Source organism: Littorina saxatilis, linkage group LG2 (genome assembly GCF_037325665.1).
Source record: "Littorina saxatilis isolate snail1 linkage group LG2, US_GU_Lsax_2.0, whole genome shotgun sequence".
In the NCBI taxonomy this organism is placed as follows: domain Eukaryota; kingdom Metazoa; phylum Mollusca; class Gastropoda; order Littorinimorpha; family Littorinidae; genus Littorina; species Littorina saxatilis.
The window spans coordinates 8,729,448-8,754,162 of NC_090246.1; the positions used below are offsets into that span (position 1 = coordinate 8,729,448).

The window sequence follows — 24,715 nt, forward strand, 5'->3', positions numbered from 1 at the left end:
GTCCTCAAAAGCACAATTTACTGCAGCGGGGAAGCAATTGATATTTTCAAATGTACAGCAAATGTAAATGTGCCCATTGTTGACACTCAAATTAAAAGAGGACTCGCGACTGTGTTAACACATTACAAAATGAGCATAATATCCCAAGGTGCGATCCTGCTCGCAGCACCAAAATCCTCCAGACAAAAAGAGTGTACACTGCGAGCTGAATTTAACCCTATGCCTGTAGGACACTACAATATCTTGTCTTGGTCTAACCCTGTCACTTATTGACAATGGCAGAGAAACAGGACTCGCTACTGTGATTACACTCTCCATAGATTTCTTCTTCTTGTTCATGGGCTGAAACTCCCACGGCTTTTAAGCGTATGACCGTTTTTACACTGCCATATTTAGTCAGCCATACGTCGTTTTCTGGGAATGCATGCTTGGTATTTTCGTGTTTCTAGAACCCACCGAACTCTGACATGGATTACAGGATCCTTTGCGTGCGCACATGGCCTTGTGTTTGCGTGTACACACGAAGAGGGATAAAGCACTACCAGGTCTGCACATCACTTGACCTGGGAGATCCGGAAAATCTCCACGGTTAACTCACCAGGCGCGGCCAAGATTCGAACCCACGACCTTCCGGAGTCTTATCCACTATGCTATTGCGCCCGTCACTCTGCATATATAAGTGTCGGGTTGTTAATTGTTTGGTGTGTGTCTAAACGAAAGGCTACTCTTACAAATCTATCTTGACCAATCCATGGTGGTTGACACAATGCTTAACAAGAGAAGGAAGAAACATTTATGCAAATCTTGCCTGTACTTGAGCCGTTAGAACTTACTCTAGGGCGGAGACAGTTGTAGATGTCCAGTGTTGTGAAACGATTGAAATCGACTCGAGTTGAGCCGTGATGCTCGCTTGATTGATTCTGTCAGATACGATTACTGTTGGTGGGAAATGGAACGACTGAAAACGTGTGCTAGATTCTGATTTGATTATGTACGTTGGTAGATAGACGTTAGATTTTGACTTCGTGTGTACATGTCTGACTTGGGTGCAAGAGATGGGGCGGGGGCGGGGGGGGGGGGGGGGTGGTGATCTATATGTATGTGCGCGCATATATATAAATATGTGTGTGTACGGTTGTGCGCGTGTGTGCGCGTGTGTGTGTATGTGTGTGTACGTGTGTGTACGTGTGTGTGTGTGTGTGTGTCTGCCTGTCGGTCTGCCTGTCGGTCTCTCGGTCTGCTTATCTGTCTCCCTGTCTGCCGATGTAATAAAGACAAGCACAGACTTTCACTGTATAACCTAATGGAGTCTAGCGAAACATTGAAAGCAAAATACACTGTCATACTACTGACCGCGAAAATGAGACAGCACCCTTCAGTTTTCGTTCCTGGAAGAAACAGTCCAGCGATTGCGAATATCTATTTTCTCCGGCCAGAAAGTGCCACCGAGCGAAGTGTCCAATGTTCCAAGACGAAGTATGAATGTGGCTTAATTTGAAATTCTAGTATTCTGCCACTCAATCGGGGAAATGCTAGCTGAAATAACTTCCGAGTTAATCGTGTGTATAGAAAAAAGTGTGTGTGTTTGTTTGGGTGGGGGGGGAGGTGCATGCGTGTGTGTTCGTGCGTGCATGCGTGTGTGCGTGCTTGTAATCGTGTGTGTGTGTGTGTGTGTGTGTGTGTGTGTGTGTGTTTATGTATGTGTGTGGTATATGTAAGTGTGTGCGTGTGCGTGCTTACGTGCGTGCGTGTGTGTGTGTGTGTGTGTGTGTGTGTGTGCGTGTGTGTGTGTGTTCGTGTATCTGTGTGTGTGTGTGTGTGTGTGTGTGTGTGTGTGTGTGTGTGTGTGTGTGTGTGTGTGTGTGTGTGTGTGTGTGTGTGTGTGCGCGTAAGCGTGTGTTTGTGTTTGCGCTCGCGATTATGTGTGTGTGGGTGGGTGTGATTTTGTGTATGATCTGTGTGTGTACACGCATCCCATCCTTATTTCATTAAACTCTGCAACCTAATCACTGTGGTGATCGTTTTATCCCTGGCCTTCAGTCGGGTTTCACAGTTTCATTTTTCCTGCTGTTGTCCTTTTCCGTTACTGTGATGTAACCGAGTGCCGAAACACTACGATCACCTCGGGAAGCGAAGTGCAATCAAACAGGATTGAAAATGTTAGGGCTAATTTCTTAGCCCTATAAAAACTGTTGTGCAAACCCGAAGGTTTCCATGAACATGCAGACAATCGGAAACCACCAGACCCCATCACAAACAGAATCTCACAAACCACGGGTGTTGACTTAAAGGCCAACAACTCGGGTGCAGAGTCTGCTGTGAAAGGAGCGGTAGCCTCCCCTGTCACAGTGTCATGATTGACATTTTTGTTTTTGTTTTTCTATTCAGTTTGGTTTATGACGCACTGACCCTTTTCTTTTTACACTTCATTTGTGTTTTTCATGTTTATTGTTTATTGTTTTATTTTTGAAAGTTGTGGCAACCACGTAGGTTTGACGCTGTTGTTATGCTGTGTGCTACTACATTTTATGAGGGTTGTTTGATGACTTTCATACGTTCTGTCTTTTTTTCTGTCTTTCTTTCTTTCTTCGTAACTTTCGTCATGCTGTTGCTTGTCTAGAGGCTTTGTTCGTAACTTTCGTCATGCTGTTGCTTGTCTAGAGGCTTTGTTCGTGTATTTATGTCTGTCTTTCTTTCTTTTTTTTCAGATTTTCAGGAAAGGTTTCTGGGTTTATTGCTTTGTTGGTCAGTTGACTGTTGTTGTTGTTGTTGTTGTTGTTGTTGTTGTTGTTGTTGTTGTTGTTGTTGTTGTTGTTACTATTATTGTCGTCGTCGTCTTCGTTGTTGATGTCGTCTTCGTTGTTGTTGTTGTTGTTGTTGTTGTTGTTGTTGTTGCAAATACATTACGGTAAGCCACGATGCTCTGTATCAGAAGAACAATGGTGATGCTCAGTATAACCTAACATTTCTCAAAGACTTTTGAAAATGATTGTGTCCGCCAAAACCATTCCACGAAGAGTGTGAATACCCCCTGCATTTTCTTTTCTGTTTTCAGGTGCAAAGCTCCACCCACGCTGAGCAGAGATAGCACGCGATGCACGGAGTTTCTCTCCAAGAATTAAAATCACACCACCCCCCCCACCACCACCACCACCACCACAACCCTCACCGCCACCCTCTTCACCCTCAACCAACACCTCCACAAGCAGAACCCCACAACTTACGTCACAACCAGCAAATAGTGATGACGTCACGCTGTTCCACGTTTATGCTGACGAGCTTCGCACTTTTCGCCGGAGCCTTCACCTTGGTGACTCTGGCGCTCGCTGTGAGTACGGACTACTGGCTATTCATGACGGAACCTTACAGGATGTCCCACGAAGACCTGGCCACCTTTAACCTGACGGAAACGTCTCATATGCAGACGAGCGTGATCCTTCATCTCAGGTCGGGCCTGTGGAACGTCTGTACCATAAACCTCATGTTGGATAACCGTGAGTGTTTAGTTTTCTATCTGACTGACGATTCTTTGTTTGTTTGGTTGGTTGTTTAATGTGAGCTTGTTAGTTTGTTTTGCTTTGTGTGTGTTGTTGTTTTGGTTTGTGTGTGTTGTTGTTTTGGTTTGGTTTGTGTGTGTGTGAGTGTTTGTGTATGTTGTTGTTTCTATCCTTTTTTCGGTTGGTGTTTCTTTCTTACTTTCTTTCTGGATATGTGTTTACATGTCTTTCTGTCCGTCTTTCTGTCTGTCTGTCTGTCTGTCTTTCTGTCATCATCTTGGCTTGTCCCGTTACTTCCTGTCTGCCATCCTTTCACAGTCGAGTAAGAATGTTTTCATCCCTATCCTACCTCCCTTCCCCCTCTGTCTCTGTCTCTGTCCCTCCCTCTCTCTCTCTCTCTCTCTCTCTCTCTCTCTCTCTCTCTCTCTCTCTCTCTCTCTCTCTCTCTCTACCTCTAAAAACAAGTTTGTTGTGTCACTACTACACTTCTGACATGGAGGGAGTACGTGTATTTACTTGGTCTGTAACTGTGCCAATGTATTTCTTGCCATCTGTGAGCTTTCTATGTATCTGTGAGTTGGTCGTTCTATGAATTTTGTGAATGTGCATTATTCCGTACAGTGCACGCAAAACAAGTAAGGACAAACAAAGTACGCACAGTTGGTTTTTTGTTTTTGTTTTTATGTTGTTGGAACGTTTAATTATTGATACAACAAAACTTAACGTTCACGTGAACGTAACGTTTTGTTTTGTCAATATTTTTTTTCTCCAGTTTTTAATTTACGTTTGATTTACGTGCAACCACGTGAGCGTATCTTTCCAGTAATGTCAATGAATATTTAATAATTGACAATGTACTCCAAAAGAATTTGACTGGGCTTACCGCTATCGTATGAGATTTGAAATTCTTTTCCATAAGACTTTCTTCTTAATAATAATAATAATAATAATGCAAACTTTTATAGCGCTATTCTAGAAAAATATCTACTCTTAGCGCTTTACAATACATACATCGACAAGCATACTATACACGCACAGGCAAAGAAACCGACCAAACATAACCAACAAACTATACATGCACAGGCAAAGAAAGCGACCAAACATACATATCTAAAGCTTGGACGTTCTCGTTCGGGCGTCGTCATTTGGTGCGAGGATGTTTCCTCTGAGCCCTCCACATTCTTTTTATTTTTTTTTCATGTGTCCTTAACGATTCTGATTCTTCACCAAGTAGCTTTCCTTTCGTCAAAATAGTTCGCTCTTATTCGCTTATTGTGTCCTTAATTTTCGATTATTTTTCTTAACTTAATACCTCTCCTTACGTCAAAATATTTCGCCGCCTTCTCTATCAATGTCATTTTAAAAGCCAGGGGAGCAATGCGCTGTCGAGATACCACACACAAAATTAAAAAAAGAGAGGGAGAGAAATACAAGGAAGAAAATGAAACAGATAAAGAGAGAGAGAGAGAGAGAGAGAGAGAGAGAGAGAGAGAGAGAGAGAGAGAGAGAGAGAGGCACTGAAATAGAGAAAAAATAGAAATAGAAAAAAGCGAAACAGGAGGTGGCAACGTACAGATGAGTGTCCAACAAAAGGAAGAGAACAAAAACACTTGAAGGGAAAACTGCTTTTGGAGGCTGATTTTGCTGTGCGTGTTTGTGGTGGTTCAAAGGGCAATGATACACGGTCGGTTTGAGATCAGGTTTGGGCTCTTCGCCTTAAAGATATAGTCGTGAAGAAGACATTTTGGAGCGGTTTCTGGCAAATGTTACCTGAAGAAAGGAAAATTCGCCGTGCTGTACTCCAGACAAACCTGCAATTATAAACTGAAACATCTGCGCTTACTAACTTAATAAATGTAAAAAGTGGAACTATTTCGTTGGCAAGCTCGTTGGCAAGCTCGTTGGCAAGCTCTTCTGCGTTGTAGTTTCGATTCCGTTCACAGACTTAGTGTTGGTAATCTTCCGAAACGCTATCAGACAAAACCTGCTCGAATGTAGGTGCTCAATTTTGTGAATCTTGCAATTGCGTGCATATTAAGCGCTTACAGGGGCGAAAAATAGTACGGAAACGAAAACAAAGACAGTGCATTGAAAAATTACAGTTAATAAAAAGAACCCAAACACACCGTTTAAAATGTGAATAATATAACCTTTATATAACCTAAACACTAATTCAAAGGCAAGCATTGTGTGGGGCAAATTGAGAACTGCCCAAAACCGAACCTTGTGGCTAATTGGTCGATTTGAGACCTTTTTTCGAGTATCCCTGTAACCGTAAAGGCGAAACGGCTTGTATGCCATTGCCCTAAGTTTTTATTATGGTGAGCTTATATAGCGCGAACCACAATTAACTGTGCTCTCCGCGCTTTACATATTAATTTCTGCCGTGTGAAATGGAATTTTTGTACAGACAGACAGACAAACAAACATTTTTTACACACAATATATAACGCATTCACATCGACCAGCAAACCTCAAGCCTGTTAGGCGAGCATTCACCTTTCGCGGCCTTTATTCCAAGTCACACGGGTATTTGATGGACATTTTTTATCTATGCCTATACAATTTTGCCAGGAAAGACCCTTTTGTCAATCGTGGGATCTTTAACGTGCACACCCCCATATAGTGTACACGAATATTGACGAGTTTGACGAGCACAATGGCCTAGTGGAAGGATGGGTGATCGAATCCCGGCAGCGATATATATACCTGGTGGGTTACGGGTGGAGATTTTTCAAATGTGACCCTCCACCACGAAATGAGTCGCATGTCACCTCGCGCGGTTCTGCGCTAGGCTTAATATAAGTCCGGGGAGTGTCTGGTAACAGTGTGAGGGTTACCTTAGTCACAGACTAAAAACTCAAACAGTTTTCGCTCTTTTCCAAAACGGTTTTCACCACTGGATAGAGCATAACAAACTCTTTATGAAAATGTAAACATATGAAAATCATGCAAAGGTGACATGCGACTCATTCCGTGGTGGAGGGTCACAAATCTCCAAGGTCAACTTATGTGCAGACCTGCTAGTGCCTTATTCCCCTTCGTGTGTATACGCAAGCATAAGACCAAGTGCGCACGGAAAAGATCCTGTAATCCATGGCAGAGTTTGGTGGGTTATAGAAACACTGAAATACCAAGCATGCATCCCACAAAATCGGCGTATGGCTGTCTAAATGGAGGGGGACGGGGGGGGGGGGGGGGAATGTCAATACACATAAAAGCCCACTCGGGCAGAAAAAAACCGAGTGTAAGTAGAAGTTTCAGCCCATGAACGCAGGAGAAGAAGATAGCCAAGTCTGAACGGCGTCGTTGTTGTTTGTAATATTATTTGTACCAAAGTATATACTGCGTCTGAGATTTGAAGGGTCACAGTTGCCACTGGATACTTGCATATATTAAATTATGTTAACTGCAGAACTGGAGATGCAGTGGCATCTGGGATATTGCAAGAAAGCTTTTATTGAGTGTGATGGCTGTCATTTTCAAATTGCTTCTCCTGCAGGGAATTTGACATCTGTACAAATTGCTAGCTGACCCTCGTATGGTGTTGGGAGCTCTCTCTCTCTCTCTCTCTCTCTCTCTCTCTCTCTCTCTCTCTCTCTCTCTCTCTCTCTCTCTCTCTCTCTCTCTCTCTCTCTCTCTCTCTTACTCTCCCTCTCTCTCCCTCTCTCTCTCTCTCTCTCTCTCTCTCTCTCTCTCTCTCTCTCTCTCTCTCTCTCTCTCTCTCTCTCCAATTCATGATTAGCTTTGGAACCGAAATTAGATTCCAGCTCTCACTTCAAAATTCTTGCGTTCTTGTGAAATGGGGAAAGTAGGTCAATCGCAGGAGAACTCGCCTCTCACCTTGTTGGGCTGGTCTTCAGAATAATATGTTATTGAGGTCATCACAGTTGGTGCACATTTTGCGGATGTTTTACTTCTATGGCGTATTACTCGTGATGGGGGAGTGATTGGGGCTGGGGGGGGGGGGGGGGGGGGAAGGAGTTCAGGATAGAGAATCATGGTGAATTTTTAGACATGACGTGCTTTTCACGCTGTCTAAGAAAAGTTATATCAAAGATTTTTCGACGGTGTTCGCATCGTTTGCTCACGCCACACTAACACGCCAATGGATAACGGTTTGTAGAATTGTCAACACTTCGTCCCAAAGAAAGCAAAACATTTTGTGTTGTGTCTACTGCAGACGCACATAAAAAGGAGCAAGAAGAAAGTGCTAACTTACTCGATTGTTCTTCCTTTCTGTGTGTGTGTGGGGGGGGGGGTGGGTGTTGGTGTGTATTTATGTGTGTGTTTATGCGTGCGTGCGTGCGTTTGCGCGTGCGTGCGTGCGTGCGTGCGTGGCTGCATGCGTGCCTGCGGGCGTGTGTTTGAGGCACATTATATGATTTTCTTTTGTCCTGGGTTAGCTAAGAGCAAACCTATAATCTCTCTCTCAGAGGTGTACTTTGCACCGATTTGTCTCTTCTCGCTCCCTTTTTATAGGCCGTTTCCTTGCATCCGACTTTTATCACAATACCTCCCGAGAGGGAGGAAGGCGGTGGTGGACTTTTAGTGTTCTGCGCAGCATAAAAAGCGCATGACCTTCACTGGAAGCACACCTATCGAACGCAGAAGAAGAAGAAGAACTGGAAGCACAAAAGACGCCCAGAAGCTGTTACTATCTTATTTCTCATTCAGGAGTAGTGGGAAGGATGATAAACACACAGGTTTAACTCTCAGTTGTTGTTGTTGTTGTTGTTGTTGTTGTTGTTGTTGTTGTTGTTGTTGTTGTTGTTGTTGTTGTTGTTTGTTTGTTTGTTTGTTTGTTTGTTTGTTTGTTTGTTTTCACGTGCTCTCCGTTCATTTTGTAGAGCTTTTCCTCTTCCATCTCCTTTTCCTCTTTCTCTTCTTCCACATCATCATCATCATCATCATCATCATCGTCGTCGTCGTCGTTGTCGTCGTCGTTTTCGTCGTTATCGTCGTCGTCATCGTCATCATCATCGTCATCATTATCATCATCGTCGTCGTCGTCATCATCATCATTCTCATCATCATCATCATCATCAACAACAACATCATCGTCGTCATCATCATCATCATCATCATCATCATCATCAACAACAACAACAACAACAACAACAACAACAACAACAACAACATCATCATCATCATCATCCTTCCCCTCCTTCTTTCTCCCCTCCTTCTTTGTCCTTTTCCATCCTCTTTGTTCTCCATCGTCTAAATTTCTTCTCTTCTTTTTTTTCTCACCCGCCGCCAACCAAAAAAACACGGCCTGGCTGCTTTCAGGGCACAATACGGAACTTTTAGGCCAAACGAATTTGGCATGTTGACTTGGGTGTCATCAGAGAGAATGCCCACTCTGGCACAGAAAGCACTCAGTCAGTAAATAGTGTGTGTTTTTATCTGAGTGGGTGGATGCTCTAATTCAATGCTAAAAGCTGAAGAGGTCTGGTGTGATTCACAAGATGGTCTATATGATCAGGGACGTACGCGTAGCTTTAAACCAGGGCACGTTTGTCTACAGGAATATATATTTGTGCACTTTTGGGGAATCCAAAAACAGTGCGTGCGTGCGTGCTTGCGTGAGTGCTTGCGTGCGTACTTGCATACGTGTGTGTGTTTATATTCCCAAAAGAGGAACTGCGCTGTCTTTAATAGGTTAGCACAACTTCTTTCTTTCTTCTTCTTCTCTTTCTGCGCCAGAGTAATGCAGCCAGAGACGTCAAAGTAAAGCACCTCTTTGCCATTATTTTGGGCACTTCTCACGATCGCATTCGCAGCAAAGCGAAGAACTCTTAAGAGGTTGGTGCACTGAAAGACACATTTCTGCGCAAACACCTGCTCCCGTTTAATATTTTCAAAAGATTCATTTCTTCTCGAAAAAAACAAACGTGTTCCACTTTCTTTTGTTACTGTGTGAAGAAAGGAAGTTAACATATTTTCCGTCCAATAGGGTCGAATATCTTTGTTGCCGTTATAAAAGGCCTTGTTTGCATTGCTTTGATACGAGAAAAGAATCAATATCCTTTTCAAGTTCTCCCAGATTGTTAATGGTATATGTTGCGGTTGACCTTCAAGCGTGGGTCGCTACTTCCCTATCCTGTTATCATAGATCTGAAATGCAAATGTTCATATTAAAGGTGCCTTCCTTCCCGTATAGACATCAGTGAAATCTCCAATTCCGACCCCTCCCAATAACGACACATCCCATCTTACGAACGTTTTTTGGTTTTTTTGCACGGATGCATCTCACGCTGTAGCTATAAACTCCAAGTGGCGACACCTCTCGTTTTCCGATGACCGACCAACCAACAGTGAGTCAAAACTGATTTGTTTTTTTTAACATGTTTTTACTTCTTTTTGGTACATATGTAACATTACAACAACATCAGACAACAACATCAAACAACATCAGTCATACAAGACTATGCTATATGCATCTTCGAAAATAAAAGAACAAAAACAAAACCTGATATTCACTCCAATTCATTTAAGGCAACTGTGTCTTGTAAATCACAGCCGACGTCGGCCTTTTAATCGGAAGGAGAAGATTCATTCCTAGGAGCAGAGCAATGCAAACAACGCTTCAGTTTAGGAGAACACAAATAACAGTATTGGTACCGTGTAACCAGAACCTATTTTACCTTCCTTCCTTTAAATTCTAACGCAAGAAAAACAATTTTCTTTGCACAATTGGGAATCTCATACACATTTAGTTTTTCGCTTATGAGTGAGTACTTCACCTCACACGCATTTCGTATTTTGCTTTACACATGCAGTAAACATTTAACATCACACACTTCTTGTACCACGAAAGGTCACAGTGAGATTATGTTCCGTGAGAATGTAAATGCCATGTGCACTTTAGTTCTTCCAGCAAGAGTGTTTTTGTTTTTTTACTGACCGTCATCGTGCTTTTCATCACGATTGATCTTAAAAGAACATTGGTGGCCGCAAGACGGTCGCAGATCACACAATAAGCCACACAGCTCGGTTTGGGGTCTGTAATTATGTCACGAAACACTAAGAATACCTTACAATTAGTTCTTGAACGATAAGTTACACATGTTTCAAACGCGGTGTTGTGAACTCTCTGCAGACTCCAATGACTGTATCCATGCACAGTCTGTGCTTTCGATTCCGTCCTACTTTGCAACCCCTCACCCCTGCTCACGAAGATTCGTGTACGCGTTTTCGAGCTTTTCCAGATTTGAGTACCGGAATTCGCACGCTTGAAGTTAAAGTGTAAGCAATGTATGGGTGTAAACAATGTATGGGTGTAAACAATGTATGGGTGTAAGCAATGTATGGGTGTAAACAATGTATGGGTGTAAGCAATGTATGGGTGTAAACAATGTATGGGTGTAAACAATGTATGGGTGTAAACAATGTATGTATGCTATCCACACCAGGACAAATACCAATGGCTTTTATGCAATATGGCGGAAAGAATTCTTGTTCTTGTTCTTCTTGTTCTTCTTGTTGTAAATCGTCCGTGACAGTCGGCTGGCCGATGTCGTTGGTCTTCAATAATCAAACAACCAGTATAACAAGACATCTACTTGGCAATGCAAATGAAGGCTCTGTCGGATAAAGAAAAATCCTTACTCACACCCAAACGTCATTTGAGAAGGAGAACCAGATGGAAGATGATGAAAAACATATCACAGCAAATGAAGACGTCAAGGTTATGGTAATGAAGCGTCTGGCTTTCTGATTTGTCCCCAGGACAGAGTACGGCACTGTGAAAGGGACGATCAGCCACAATGTGTGACGCTCCAAAAAGCTCGAGAGATCTGGGAGATTCATTTCTAAACGTGCATATGTGCACCTCCACCAATCTGTCAGTGCTTTAACGTGAGAAATGAGCATCCTTCCTCTTTAAAGATACACCTCTTTCCGTAAACTATCATTTTGGAAATCACCCTAGGTTTGTCCTGGATTTTCCATTGGATGAGAGCATCCTTCCACTTTAAAGTTACATCTCTCCCCGTGCATATTATTATCTTGGAAATCGCCCTAGGTCAGTCCTGGATTTTCCATTGGATGAGAGTACCCTTCCGCCATGTACACCTCCACCAATCGGTCAGTGCTTTAACGTGGAGTATGAGCATCCTTCCATTTGAAAGATGCCCCTCTTCCCGTCTATATTGTCATTTTGGAAATCAGCCTAGGTCTGTTCTGGAGTTTCCATTGGATAAGAGGATCCTTCCGCTTGGACAAACCGCTAAAGATCAACAGCCTGGCTGCTTTCTGTCCAGAACGGTGGCTTTTTCTGAATACCTTTCTCAGAATCACACGGTTGACAGTGTTGTTCCCTAGGCCTCGGTCTTCGGTCATTTACTCATATTTTTGTTTGATGTGACACATCGTTCTGACTCAACAACAAGTTGTTGCGGCCAGGACATTTTGACCGATATATATATATATTGAATCCAGGTCCAACCAACCTAGTGTCCTCTGTGTCTGCGCCTAGCACTAGGGTGGCAGTTACAAAATCAAAGAAGCAAAATGTGTCCACTCGGCGTATGATGCAGCCAGGCAGTAGATGTTTGGAATGTGGCCAAGTGGAACGAAGCTTCAATCCCAGGTAGAAGAAGCCCAGGCTCGGTATATACAAGACATCAGAGACTTCAGTCCGTGATACACTGTACTCTCACTGCAGTTTATCCCATACAAAAGTCTCTACAAATCGACTCCTGGGTTGAGGTACACGTGCCGAAAGTGGGTGCCACCCAAACGCGGGTCTGGTTCATTGAAATCAAAACAAATCTCAATTTCAACCAATCCAACATCGCGGCTATAGCTTCCACCCGGTTGGAAACTTTCTCGTGCACCTCGGCCCTGCATACCGGCCCTGGACAGATATGTGGCGACCTACAAGATGATCATTCTATGCACGGGGAGTAGGGTACCTTTAAAGGAAAATTGCACCATCGCTGGGCAAGATGTATGGGACAAGGAGCCCCTGGGATCAAGACAGAAGATTACACGGGTGATGTCGACAGATGGTCCAGACTTCTGAGAGAATACGAGAAAGAAACGTACCGCCACCCGATAGTCCAGAAAAAGACTTAGCTTGAAAGTGTCTTATTGGTAGTACGAGGAGACGGTACGGTAAGAATAGCCTGATTGAGAAACTAGTCATGTTTCCCGAATGAAGTCTTCAAGTTGGCCAATCTTCTCCGCACTGGTAATTCTGTGTCTGTTTCTGTCTGTCTGTCTGTCTGTCTGTCTGTCTGTCTGTCTGTCTGTCTGCCTGCCTGTCTGTCTGTCTGCCTGTCTGTCTGTCTGTATGTCTCTCTCTCTCTCTCTCTCTCTCTCTCTTTCTCTCTCTCTCTCTGTCTCTCTCTCTCTCTCTCTGTCTCTCTCTCTGTCTCTTTCTCTCTGTCTCTCTCTCTCTCTCTCTCTCTCTCTCTCTCCATCTCTCTCCACCCATTGCACACCGGTTGGACCGTACATAAGGTAACGTTAAACTATGCTTGTGCAACGTATGTGGGAGTATCACTTATAACCTCAGGGTATCTCTTATCCTGTTGCGCATCTATAGACTAGAGACAGCGCTGGTTAGACTAAAACATGGATCGGGAACTTCAGTACGTACTTAGGACTACCGCGGCTGTGCTTGCAAGTTTGGATAGTTCTTTCTTTCTCATTTGATCCGAGTTTTATCTGTCTCATTAAATGCCATTTTTCTACCTACTACACATATAGTTTTCCTAATTGATTCCCGAAGATAAGTTAGTTTCGCTTCCACGTTTCGGTTTTCACTAATTCAACATGGCCGGCGTCGGCAATGCATCTTTGATCATCATCTTCTTCCGAAGAGGACTGGGTTCTTGCGAACGTCTCAGAGTCCTGCGGTTGAGTCACTGTTACCGATAGTGGTTAGCTCCGGCAAACAGGGAGATTAAAAAGGTGGGGAGGTTTAAAACTATGCGGTACAGGGGAGAGTGCGTTGAAGGGCGGGCTCTCATGCCCGACTCAGCGACTGCACTGAGGAAACTGTGGCCGAGACGGGAGCGAAGGAGGGGCCTGCTTCGGCCGATGAACAAAGAAACTGTGATCGAACAAGTATGGTGTTACAAGGGGAAAGACCCGCAAAGTGAACTTAGTTGCCAAAGCCCGAAGTGTGACGACGGACTCGGTTTCCAGCAACTGTCCACCGACTCAGCGGCAAAATATGAGTTGACACGTCCGAGGTGAAAGGTAATAGTCTCTTCTTATTAGAATGAAGGTCATTGTTTATGACTAAAATACAGTAGAATCACATAATGCACGAAGGAATGGAACATGTACATGGAATAAGATTGTCCGTCCACTAAGACACATTCCTAAAGGTGGAACCAACATCCTGACGGCTATGCAGAGGAAGTGTTCTTTTTAAGAAATGCATTCAAATAAAACAAATAGGGAAATGCCCACTGAACAGAAACACCCAGGCTCCTGATTTTTGGTATGAATCCAAGTTGAGAGAGATCAGCTGAGCTAGGATTTTACATGGAATAAGATCATCCCTCCACTTGCATACAATGTATACAACCAGAAATGAAGATACAGTGTGCTTGATGTGGTGATCAAGTGACATTTTGCTATGAATGTGTTTAAGCAACTAGTAGCTTCTTCAGCGTTAATTCATTAAACAATCACTCTTATTCTTAGCACATAGAGCACATTGAATGAGTGTGTGCATGTGTGTGTGTGTGTTTGTTATTGCAATGTAAGACCTTATAATATAAATATACACAAATTATAACACATGCTGGGATTCTAAATATGTTCTGTTTACTTGCAGGTCTCAGTTATTACCAAGCCCTGCCTCATTCTTCCCGCAACACTGACATGGTGCTGTTGTAGAACACAAGTAAGTCCTTTGATCATTTCCAAAATACACTAGTGCAATAGCTTGTGAGTGCAACTGGTGGTAATGAGAATATTTTACCACAAAAGGCTAAAGTACAAATAACAGATTTATTATGTTGGAAAAAGAAGTAAGCCAGAGCAAGTGATTAGTGTACCAGTTAGCTAGGGTGGATGTATTATATAATTACAATTTACAGTCAGCATAGAATGTTGAGGACAGTCTAGAATTTTTCTCGCCCTGTGAATTCAACTGCAAATCAGATGGCATGAAGAAATCAATGTTATATTATGCTCTGCATTGAGTGAACCATCTCCTGTCATTCTGAGTGACACATCTCTTTAACTGAAAAACATGCCAGTAATTAAATCCAGGCTACATGGGGATGGAAAATGACCCTGGCAATTTCAACCTCTGAATGATTGTGTCTTTGTGTAGCAGGATTATGGATCTTCACAAGCCTTAGTTCATTTGTCTGTACATGTGTATCATGTATGGCGGTATAAGTTAATACTATTAGTCAATTTCAAATAGCAGAGTTATTTTCAGAGCTTTCTAACTTCAAACCCTGTGGAATCTATAGTTTGTAATTTAAAATTAAAGGGTATTTTGACTTTGACTCCAAGTTTCTTTCTTGCAAAGTCATTCTTTTCTCATTCAAGGGACTAAACCACTACATGTACTGATGACTGCCTGCATCAGGGTTATAATTTATGAAGAAGTCAAAATGCACAATATATCAGTTTACAATTTAAAGGCCCACTTGCCTTGTCACTACAGTATAATGTGGCTATGCTTTAACATGGAATCCCTCATCTTGGCCACATACAAAAAATTATATATTCAGTGACTGCTTGCTGTGGTGAGTTAAAATGTGTGATGAAATATTTTCACAAAAAGGTACCAGTGTTGTTAACAAAACTAATTCTTTAACAAACAAACAAAAACCACTCTGCACAGAGAGCATTCAAGCTGATCTATGTTGCTATTCGTCCAAGTAGAGGGATGATCTTATCCCAAGTAAAAGCCTGACAAGATCTGAGACTGTGAAGCAAAATGTTTTTACATGGTAAAGTAAGCCTTTAACAAGCAAGTATGTCTATTGCACTGGATGTTTTATTATTATTGTATCATTTTTCTTTCAGGTAGTCTCTCTTTAAACTGACTTTCTACACCATGGTGTCTCTGGCAGTGTTATATTGGCAGAAGACAGTTGGAACTGGATTCCTCATTTAGATGGTAGGCATGTTTTGGGCTTTTGTGTTGCTTTGGTGTATGTGTGTGTGTGTGTGTATGTGTGTGTCTGTTCTATACCAGAAATAAACACACTGTTTGCTTGCTGTGGTGAAATGACATTTTGTGATTTTTTTTATAAATGAGCCAGTACAGTTGTAGCTTTTACAGCATTTATTCATAACACAATCGCACTTGGCGCAGAGAGCAACCAGACCGTTCATTGTGGGTATGTGAACAAGTTAAGAGATCATGTCTTATCCCATTTTAAAGCCTGACCAGATCTTAGACGGTGAGCCAAATTGTTTTCATGAGAAGGAATGTGCCTTTCAGAGAAATCTATTAACTACAGTATTACTTTACAAAACATATTTTAAGAAATGAAATGTGTTACAAGTAACAGCCATGGGGGTGATAGCCTGTAGGTGGAATAATAATCTTCAATTGCCCAGAAATGATTGTTATCTGGTCAAGAAATGCAAAGCATTTTGATGTTTGTGACGATTAGTTACTCTTTATCACGTTTGGTCCCTGATTTTGCTGTCCTTGTCTGCGTTGGGCAGGTGTGCGTCCATGATGTCATTGCTATTGAAAACTAATCTGTACTGCAAAGTAAATGTACCCGTACATGACGTACATGGCAGTTGTCAACCGGGGGCCAGCCATGACTGGGACTGATGTATCCACAGGCACTCGACACCAGGTGGGCGGGGCCAGTGGTTGGGGTGTGATTCCCTGCCTTACACCACCACAAAGTGTAGTATCAGCAGACAAGACTGAGCAGAACTTCTGCCCCCCCCCCCCCTCACCAATTGACCACTCAGTGCCATGTGCCTGCAGCTGTATCATAAACACTTTGTGACAATAGTTGTTACCTCCTTAGAACAGATCTTGTGATGCTCCTCAGTCAGTCAGTGTTTGATGGATGCTAACTGGTATACTTGACATAGTGTTCATATGAAAGTTTTATGTGTTGCAGCTCATCCAGATCACAGGTACACAAAGGAGCTGGTTACAGTGATAACATAGGCACGTGGAACTGCTTATGGACTACTTTAGAAAGTGAGCGGTTACAACCAAGACTCTTCCGTCAGGAAGGTCTGCGGAAGGGTGCTTGATCTGTTTCCTCGGACAGGCTTTTCAAGACTAGGTAGGTTAAACCACATGATTGGGCTTTAATTATGAATGCACTTCAAAATTCACTCTATTTCATTATCTTGTACAACCCCCCGCGGGTTAGGGGGAAGAATTTACCCGATGCCCCCCAGCATGTCGTAAGAGGCGACTAACGGATTCTGTTTCTCCTTTTACCCTTGTTAAGTGTTTCTTGTATAGAATATAGTCAATGTTTGTAAAGATTTTAGTCAAGCAGTATGTAAGAAATGTTAAGTCCTTTGTACTGGAAACTTGCATTCTCCCAGTAAGGTAATATATTGTACTGCGTTGCAAGCCCCTGGAGCAATTTTTTGATTAGTGCTTTTGTGAACAAGAAACAATTAACAAATCTTCAATAGTACTGACCAAAGAAGAAGGTTTAATTGTGTGATCATGATTTGATACATATGCTTTACCCTGAAGATGTGTTTTATTTGTTTTGTTTCAGAACAAAGTTTGGTGAAGTAGAAGCTACCGCTGTAGGCTGGTGTAAGGCTGAAGAAGAACCTCTGACAAGTCAATTTTCAAGCAACTGAGCACGAACCCAGGTACAAGACACAGAGCTCTCTTTCTATCGGTCTGTTATTCATAGAATGACACTAACAGTGACACAAGTAAATAATCTGTATCATTGTCTTGACCTCTAGAAATTTGGTAGAGAATAAGATGACTGATAGTATTATTTTGATTATTTCATGGTCATTACAGTGGCCTCCACCCCTGCCCCTTTTAAGACACCCCAATCTAAGACTCCTTCCTATTAATGACCCTGTTTTCGCAGACTTCTTGTTCATAACATCTGTAAATTCACTCCCATTTTAAGACTTGCTCCATTTGGACTTGGACTGGGTGGCCGAGTGGTAACGCAATTGCGCTCGGAAGCGAGAGGTTGAATTGCGAGTTCGACCCTGGGTCAGGGCGTTAGCAATTTTCTCCCACCTTCCCTAACCTAGGTGGTGGGTTCAAGTGCTAGTCTTTCGGATGAGACGAAAAACCGAGGTCCCTTCATGTACACTACATTGGGGTGTGCACGTTAAAGATCTCACGATTGACAAAAGGGTCTTTCCTGGCAAAATTGTATAGGCATAGATAAAAATGTCCACCAAAATACCCGTGTGACTTGGAATAATAGGCCGTGAAAAGTAGGATATGCGCTGAAATGGCTGCGATCTTCTGGCCGATGTGAATGCGTGATGTATTGTGTAAAAAAAAATCCATCTCACACGGCATAAATAAATCCCTGCGCCTTGAATATGTGCACGATATAAATTGCATAAAATAAAAAGATAAAATAAATCCCTGCTCTTAGAACTGTACCCACGGAATACGCGCGATATAAACCTCATATTGATTGATTGATTTTAAGACCTGATTTTGCTTATTTTGGATTTCGAAAAAGAGAAAAACAAATTCCCACTCTGTACAGAATTAAGCCAGGTTCATGATTTTTGTATGGACCAAGTTGAGAGATGGCATTTGTATAGGCCTGACCAGATCTGAGATGTTGAATCTAATTGGTTACGAAGAAAGCATTGTGTCATTATAGGCACACTACTTCTCGTCACCGTCTCAGTTCTGGCCAGGCTTTAAGATAGGATAAGCTCATCCCTCAACTTTGTCACATATGAACAATCGACACACTGACTCTTGCTGTTGTGAGTTGACATTTTTTGATGAATTTATTTCTGGAAAAGGCACCATGCAGTGCTGTTTCAGGGGTGGGACTTTTCCGCGGATTTCCGCGGACACAACTTACGAATTCTGCTGGAGTAATCTATTTTTCCGCGTCACATTTCATTACAATATCTATGACTTGTTGACTGAATGATTTGGAGTGACGTGGAGATGAAACAGAACACTGGAGGCTTGAGAGTTAAATTGTGCTGACTGAAAACTCCTGATAACTAATAGTAATTTTGAGGGGGGGGGGGGGAGGTTGGGGAGTGTGGAGAATGTCTTTTTTGTCAGATTGCACAGATTTTAATGTACCATTTAACCAAAATTCGGGGTAACATGCCCCCGAACCCCCTGGAAAAAAAGGGATTTCCTCCTTTTTCATCACAAGAGAGTCCCACCCCTGTGTTTACAGAATTCCTTGTTTAAAACTATCACTGTTCACAGAGGGAAGGGGGGGGGTGTATTTGACCACCCCTGTGTTTACAGAATTCCTTGTTTAAAACTATCACTGTGCACAGAGAGAAGGGGGGGGGGTGGATTTGACCACCCCTGTGTTTACAGCAGAATTCCTTGTTTAAAACTATCACTGTGCACAGAGGGAAGGGGGGGGGTGTATTTGACCACCCCTGTGTTTACAGAATTCCTTGTTTAAAACTATCACTGTGCACAGAGGGAAAGGGGGGGGGGTGTATTTGACCACCCCTGTGTTTACAGAATTCCTTGTTTAAAACTATCACTGTGCACAGAGGGAAGGGGGGGGTGTATTTGACCACCCCTGTGTTTACAGAATTCCTTGTTTAAAACTATCACTGTGCACAGAGGGAAGGGGGGGGGGGGGTGGGGTGTATTTGACCACCCCTGTGTTTACAGAATTCCTTGTTTAAAACTATCACTGTGCACAGAGGGAAGGGGGGGGGGGTGTATTTGACCACCCCTGTGTTTACAGAATTCCTTGTTTAAAACTATCACTGTGCACAGAGGGAAGGGGGGGGGTGTATTTGACCACCCCTGTGTTTACAGAATTCCTTGTTTAAAACTATCACTGTGCACAGAGGGGGGGGGGTGTATGTGACCAAGTGAAGTGCATTGCTACATAATAAAATGAGCAAATCCGTCCCGTGAAGAAAACTTCTGCTTACTTAATTGTCAGATTTGCCAAGGCGTGTACATGAAATAAGATTATCATTCTAAATGCTGAATCAACATTCTGACTGTTTCCTATGAAACCAGGCTTGATTTTTGGTGTGAATCCAAGTTAAGGGATAGCATGTGTAAAAGCAGAATTGTGTACAGAGGCAGCTTTGTGTTATTAAAGGCCGGCTGCTTTTCGTGAACACAGTTTGGCTCACATCTCACATCACCTGCCAGGCTTTTAAAAAAAAAAAATGTTTTACCATGGGATAAGACTATCCCTCCATTTAAGCACATACCAGCAATAAACACAGTGGTTACTTGTGATGAACTAGTGGCAAGACAAATGATTTAAGCATCACATAACCTTCCTAAGTGAAGTCAAGTTATGTGTCTGTGCCAGTGTGTGTGTGCATGTGTGTGTGTCAGCATAGAATGTTGAGGACAGTTCGATGGTAAATAACCCTGACAATTTTAGCCTATGATTGTGCCTACATTGTGGCAGGATTGGATGTGGATCTTCAAAAGCCTAAGTTAACAAAAAAGTATGTAAAAGTACATTTTGAATAGTAGTTTTTTTCTCAGAGGGAAGATATCACAAGATATGATCGTTCCACTGCATGTATGCCACATAACTAAAACAAAAATTAAATGTTATTTTAATCGTCTTTTGGGTAAAACAAATACACCATCAATATATTATAATAATGATCTTGCTTGTTTACAGATGGACAACAGCTACTGCCAGGACCAGGTTACGCATAAAGAAAACAGTCAACACTTGGCTGGTGCTGCAGCTTCTTTGATGTCTATTTTTTTTTTTTTTTAAAGACAGACAGCTACCAGCTCATTCAAGACCATAGCCCCATCTTACTCACGCAGAACAGACAGCCATCTTTCGCCTTTGCACAGAACACTGCTGTCTGAAGGTACACATCAAAAGGATAGGTTTTGCACCTACAGCGTGCGACTGTGGCTAGGGTAGGAAGAACAGACTCTGCAACACGTTCTGAGAGGGTGGCCTTTTCTTGCCACCCGTACCCCTGTGCAACAAGACTTGGCCAGAGAGCACACATCCAAATGCAAACACTGAACACTGAAGAGGAAGAAGAAGAAGAAGGTGCCCACACAGAAGGACATAAATCTACTTTAAGGGCACACAAGTTTACAGCAGTTTATTGAATTGTAGCAGATTATAGGGAGAAAATGAACAAGCTAAATAGGCTGTACAGTACTTCACTTGAACAATGTATAAAGTTCCCTGTATTAAGAACATTTACAGATCACAAGACATTGTGTTTTCTTTAGTTTACAATACAAATGTTTCATAATAAAAAGATGTGCACTAGGCAAGATCCTTAAAATGTAAAACTAGTAGTGTGACAATTTTGAATTGTTCAGAGATGGTTTTTCTTCAGTGGTAAATGTTTTAGCTTTTTTTATAAGATCCCGTTAGTGAAGCATACTATAAAACCTTGACCTTCCAAACTGTGTTAGCACTATGGGCTGCGATCATTGTGTTGAGCTACTTAAAGGCACAGTGCAGCTTACAGCCTTCGTTTTGCGTTTTTGTTGCAGCTGAGTGCATTTACAGTTCAAAAATCCTCCTATGGTAGTAAAACTACCCAACGACGACATCTGTGAAGCTCGACAGTTTCTTGTTCACGCGAGTGCATAAATTAACCTAGTTATTACGTGGTGTTTGGTCGGAGTTCGATTCAACTGAGTGATTCCGGCCTCCATTTTGTTTTATACAAACTCATGATGATGTCTGACATAGTTTGCTAGTGACGTGTCTTTTTGTGCATGATGTGGTGATCTACCTGATCTAAATTTAGATCCAAAAATAGGTCAAGACCAGCCGGGTCCGAGTACGAAATTGATTCGTAAAAAAATCGCAGTTCTTGACTCTTTGGGTGCAAGTCAATGAAACTTGGTAGTTCTTCTAATAGATAGCTGCCTGAGGTATGACTAAAAGCCCCAGGGGCTCCGTGCACCTGAATTTGACAAGTTCAGTACCTTCAGCAAGCGCAAGTACAGTAGAGAAGCGCTTGACACACTGAAAAAGGCCTACTACGAGCAAAAGAAAAAGAATCAGTGATGCATGTGCTTTTGATGTAATCTTCTTTGACATTATGATGACTACAAAAACTGACTGATGTGTTTTGTTTGTGAATGATGGATATATGTGCATGATTGCGTTTCGCAGACACAGTTGTCATGTGCGTTGTAATTGGCGACGAATGCTGGATGATTACTATTTTTGTACCAGGATTACTATTTTTGGGGCTGAGCATTACTCTAAAACACTTATGGGGGTAAACAGGTCTGCAGCACAACTACAAATGTAGAAATGTCGTCTGCATTTTGTATATTTTAAAAGGTTATTTTTGTGCACAGAACATACATCTGCAGGGAGGTTTGGAGGGTGAAGTTAGGATCTGTTAGGAGGCATACAGCATCACACTCATTTTGTGTGTGTGTATTTTGTGTTGACAGATAAGACACTGTCATTCCAGCAGAAACCTGTGATGATGCACATTTTATTGAAGTGACCAGCTGAAATTGTATGTACGTTGTTATGAAATTGACAAATGATCCCTGCTTTGCAATCCTGGGTTAATGATATTGCCAAAATTAAAACGTGGAGGAAAAAGTGAGTGTAAACCTATTCTTGTGGTGGTGGTGGTGGTGGTGTGTGTGTGTGTCTGGTTAGTGTGTGTTTGAGTGTGTGTTAAACAAACAACGACAAACAACACCAAACCTACATCAAACAAGCACAACAAAAACAAATTACACAAAAAAATGGCAAAAATCAGAATATCAACTGAGAAAAAAAACCGTGGCTGAATGCAATACTTATTATAACTTAAAAAGTAAAAGTGTGCGTGTGGATGTGTGCGTATGTTTGAGTGTTTTAAACAAACAACAAACCTAAATTAAAGAAGCACAACAAACAAACAAAAAACCTGGCAAAGTTCTGAACATTAACACAATGCTGCTGTCTGCTTTGAGGGGAGGAATAAAATGACTGAAGCCGGACTGCCGAGAGGAGGAAGGAGGGGGAAAAGAACACGCAGACATGAAAACACACACAACTCCATGACAGATAAACTGCTTATGTTCAAAAATCAAGAATATTTAAGCGTGCACACACGCACGCGCACACACACACACACACACACACACACACACACACACACACACACACAGACTCTCCTCGTGAAAGTAAAGGTAAACTCGAACTTGAAGGTAAGTATAAATGTTTGATATGGAAGAAACCTGTGATAAAAGTCTTTGTATAAATCATCGGTACCAACAAAATTCAGTTGCCACAACGCGTAAAAGGACATACTGTAGTTTCAAATTAGTAACAATCTAAGCCATTTTAATCAGCACTGGTGTCCGGCAAGCACTAACAGATACAACAGCACGTGTATGCATCTTGAAGTAATAAGACCTTGAAGTAGGCCTAGAGTTTACACTATGCATTATGTAATGCTTTAATTCAGCTGCCTAACTGTGGAACTTTGCAAATGTGTGAGGACCGTTTCACAAAACAGACAAAACACCCTCTCAGTTATTTACACAAATCAGTTCCAGAATGTGCGTGTTCCTTTTCCGTCTCTACAAATTAATGTTATCTGGGGGGAAAACGAATCATTGTCGCTTCCGCCCTCAGTTATAATTGCCTGAGCATAATAGGAAATGCAACAGGTGTAGTCTTCCGCCTGATTTTTAGTCAAGATATTTCGACACAGAATGTTTCTTTCTTTTTTCTTTGTATGTTCACAAGCTCACATACAATCATTTATGCAACACTGACAATAAGACCAGACCAGAGTTGTGATTGAAATGGGCAGTTTATTTAATAAAGCTCCAGAATGAATAAAAATACATGACAAAATAAGGTGGTCCCGCTGTACAAAGCCGGTTACCAAACACACACACACACCAACACACACAAACACACTCACGCACGCACACACACACACACACACACACACATGACACACACACACACACACACACACACACACACACACAGAGTAACATTGTACAACTTACTGTCACATTCAAGCGGGAACACCAAACAAAACGTATCATCAAATGAAACAACATTTTAAGTGGTCAACTGAGCAGATGACCACAAATCACACTTGAAATCTTCACATTTTAACACTTTCTCCTGTATCCACAAAAGTCATTTATGCTGACTAGATAATGACATAATAAAATGACATCAATAAAACCATTCCCTTTTTTATTTTAAAGAAAAACAAGAAAATTAAAATAACGCAAAGAACTGATGCTCAGTAAGGTTGGGTATCGATCTCAAATGTGTGCATAGCTAATTACATGTAACCGGCATGGACTGGGGCTAGAATTGGCCTTTCTGTCAGGCAACTCGGCCTCTAATTGGTTTTATATTGTCTGATCCCCCTCCAGAAAAAAACAATACCATTTGCCCCGTGCTTCTGCGCCCACAAAAAATATTCGGGAATAAGAAAAGTTCAAATTTTAGGCACCCCACATACAACCCTAATTGTCAGTCAATTACTTTACTGCAATCAACGTTGATTTTAAAGTACCATGTCATTATTATTTTGGAGATAGATTTGAAAAAGTCCATAATTGCAGACTGCGTATTGGTATGAGTGATTTGAATTTTGATTTATGTCAGCGGCACCTCAAGGAATGCCCCAAATGTGAGTGCGGTTACCCAAGGGAGACTGCTGAGCACTATTTGTTGCATTGACCCTTGTGTAGAGATGTACGATTATTGTCAATTGATAACTGATTATAAGTTTATTGAAATATTATTGAAAGGCATCCCGCAATATTCCCGGAATGTCAATCAGACCATATTCATAACTGTACAAGAATTTATTAAGACAACCAGGCATGTTCCGTACATGAGCCTCTACATTTTATTCACTGTAATGTTCATTTGACACTGTCATGAGACAAATGCTGCCTGACCAATTGTTCTTCGTAATTTCTCTCGTGTTTTGTGTCCTTGTTTCGACTTATCGATTATGGCCCAATCGTTATGTAATTTAGTGCCATTTTCGCCGATCACAAAATGTATTAACTTTGCGTGTGTGTCTTCTGTGCATTTAATATTATTGTGACGTGACCCACTCTTCCAACATTT

The 24,715-nt window shown here is 41.9% G+C and overlaps 1 protein-coding gene and 1 long non-coding RNA gene across 2 annotated transcripts in view; both read left to right on the forward strand.

The window, feature by feature from the left end:
- The first annotated feature begins 3,220 nt into the window (after positions 1 to 3,220).
- Positions 3,221 to 24,715, forward strand: part of LOC138958117 (voltage-dependent calcium channel gamma-5 subunit-like) — a 121,328-nt gene continuing 99,833 nt past the window's right edge. Inside the window, exon 1 of the mRNA XM_070329187.1 lies at positions 3,221 to 3,483. Within this exon, the coding sequence (XP_070185288.1) occupies positions 3,245 to 3,483 (239 nt within the window). The 5' untranslated portion in view covers positions 3,221 to 3,244. The remainder of the gene's footprint in view (positions 3,484 to 24,715) is intronic.
- On the forward strand, positions 12,937 to 21,712 carry LOC138958124 (uncharacterized). Its single transcript, XR_011453312.1, has 6 exons — positions 12,937 to 13,709; positions 14,296 to 14,364; positions 15,507 to 15,600; positions 16,574 to 16,744; positions 17,198 to 17,297; positions 20,285 to 21,712. It is a non-coding gene; the product is annotated as an uncharacterized lncRNA (long non-coding RNA).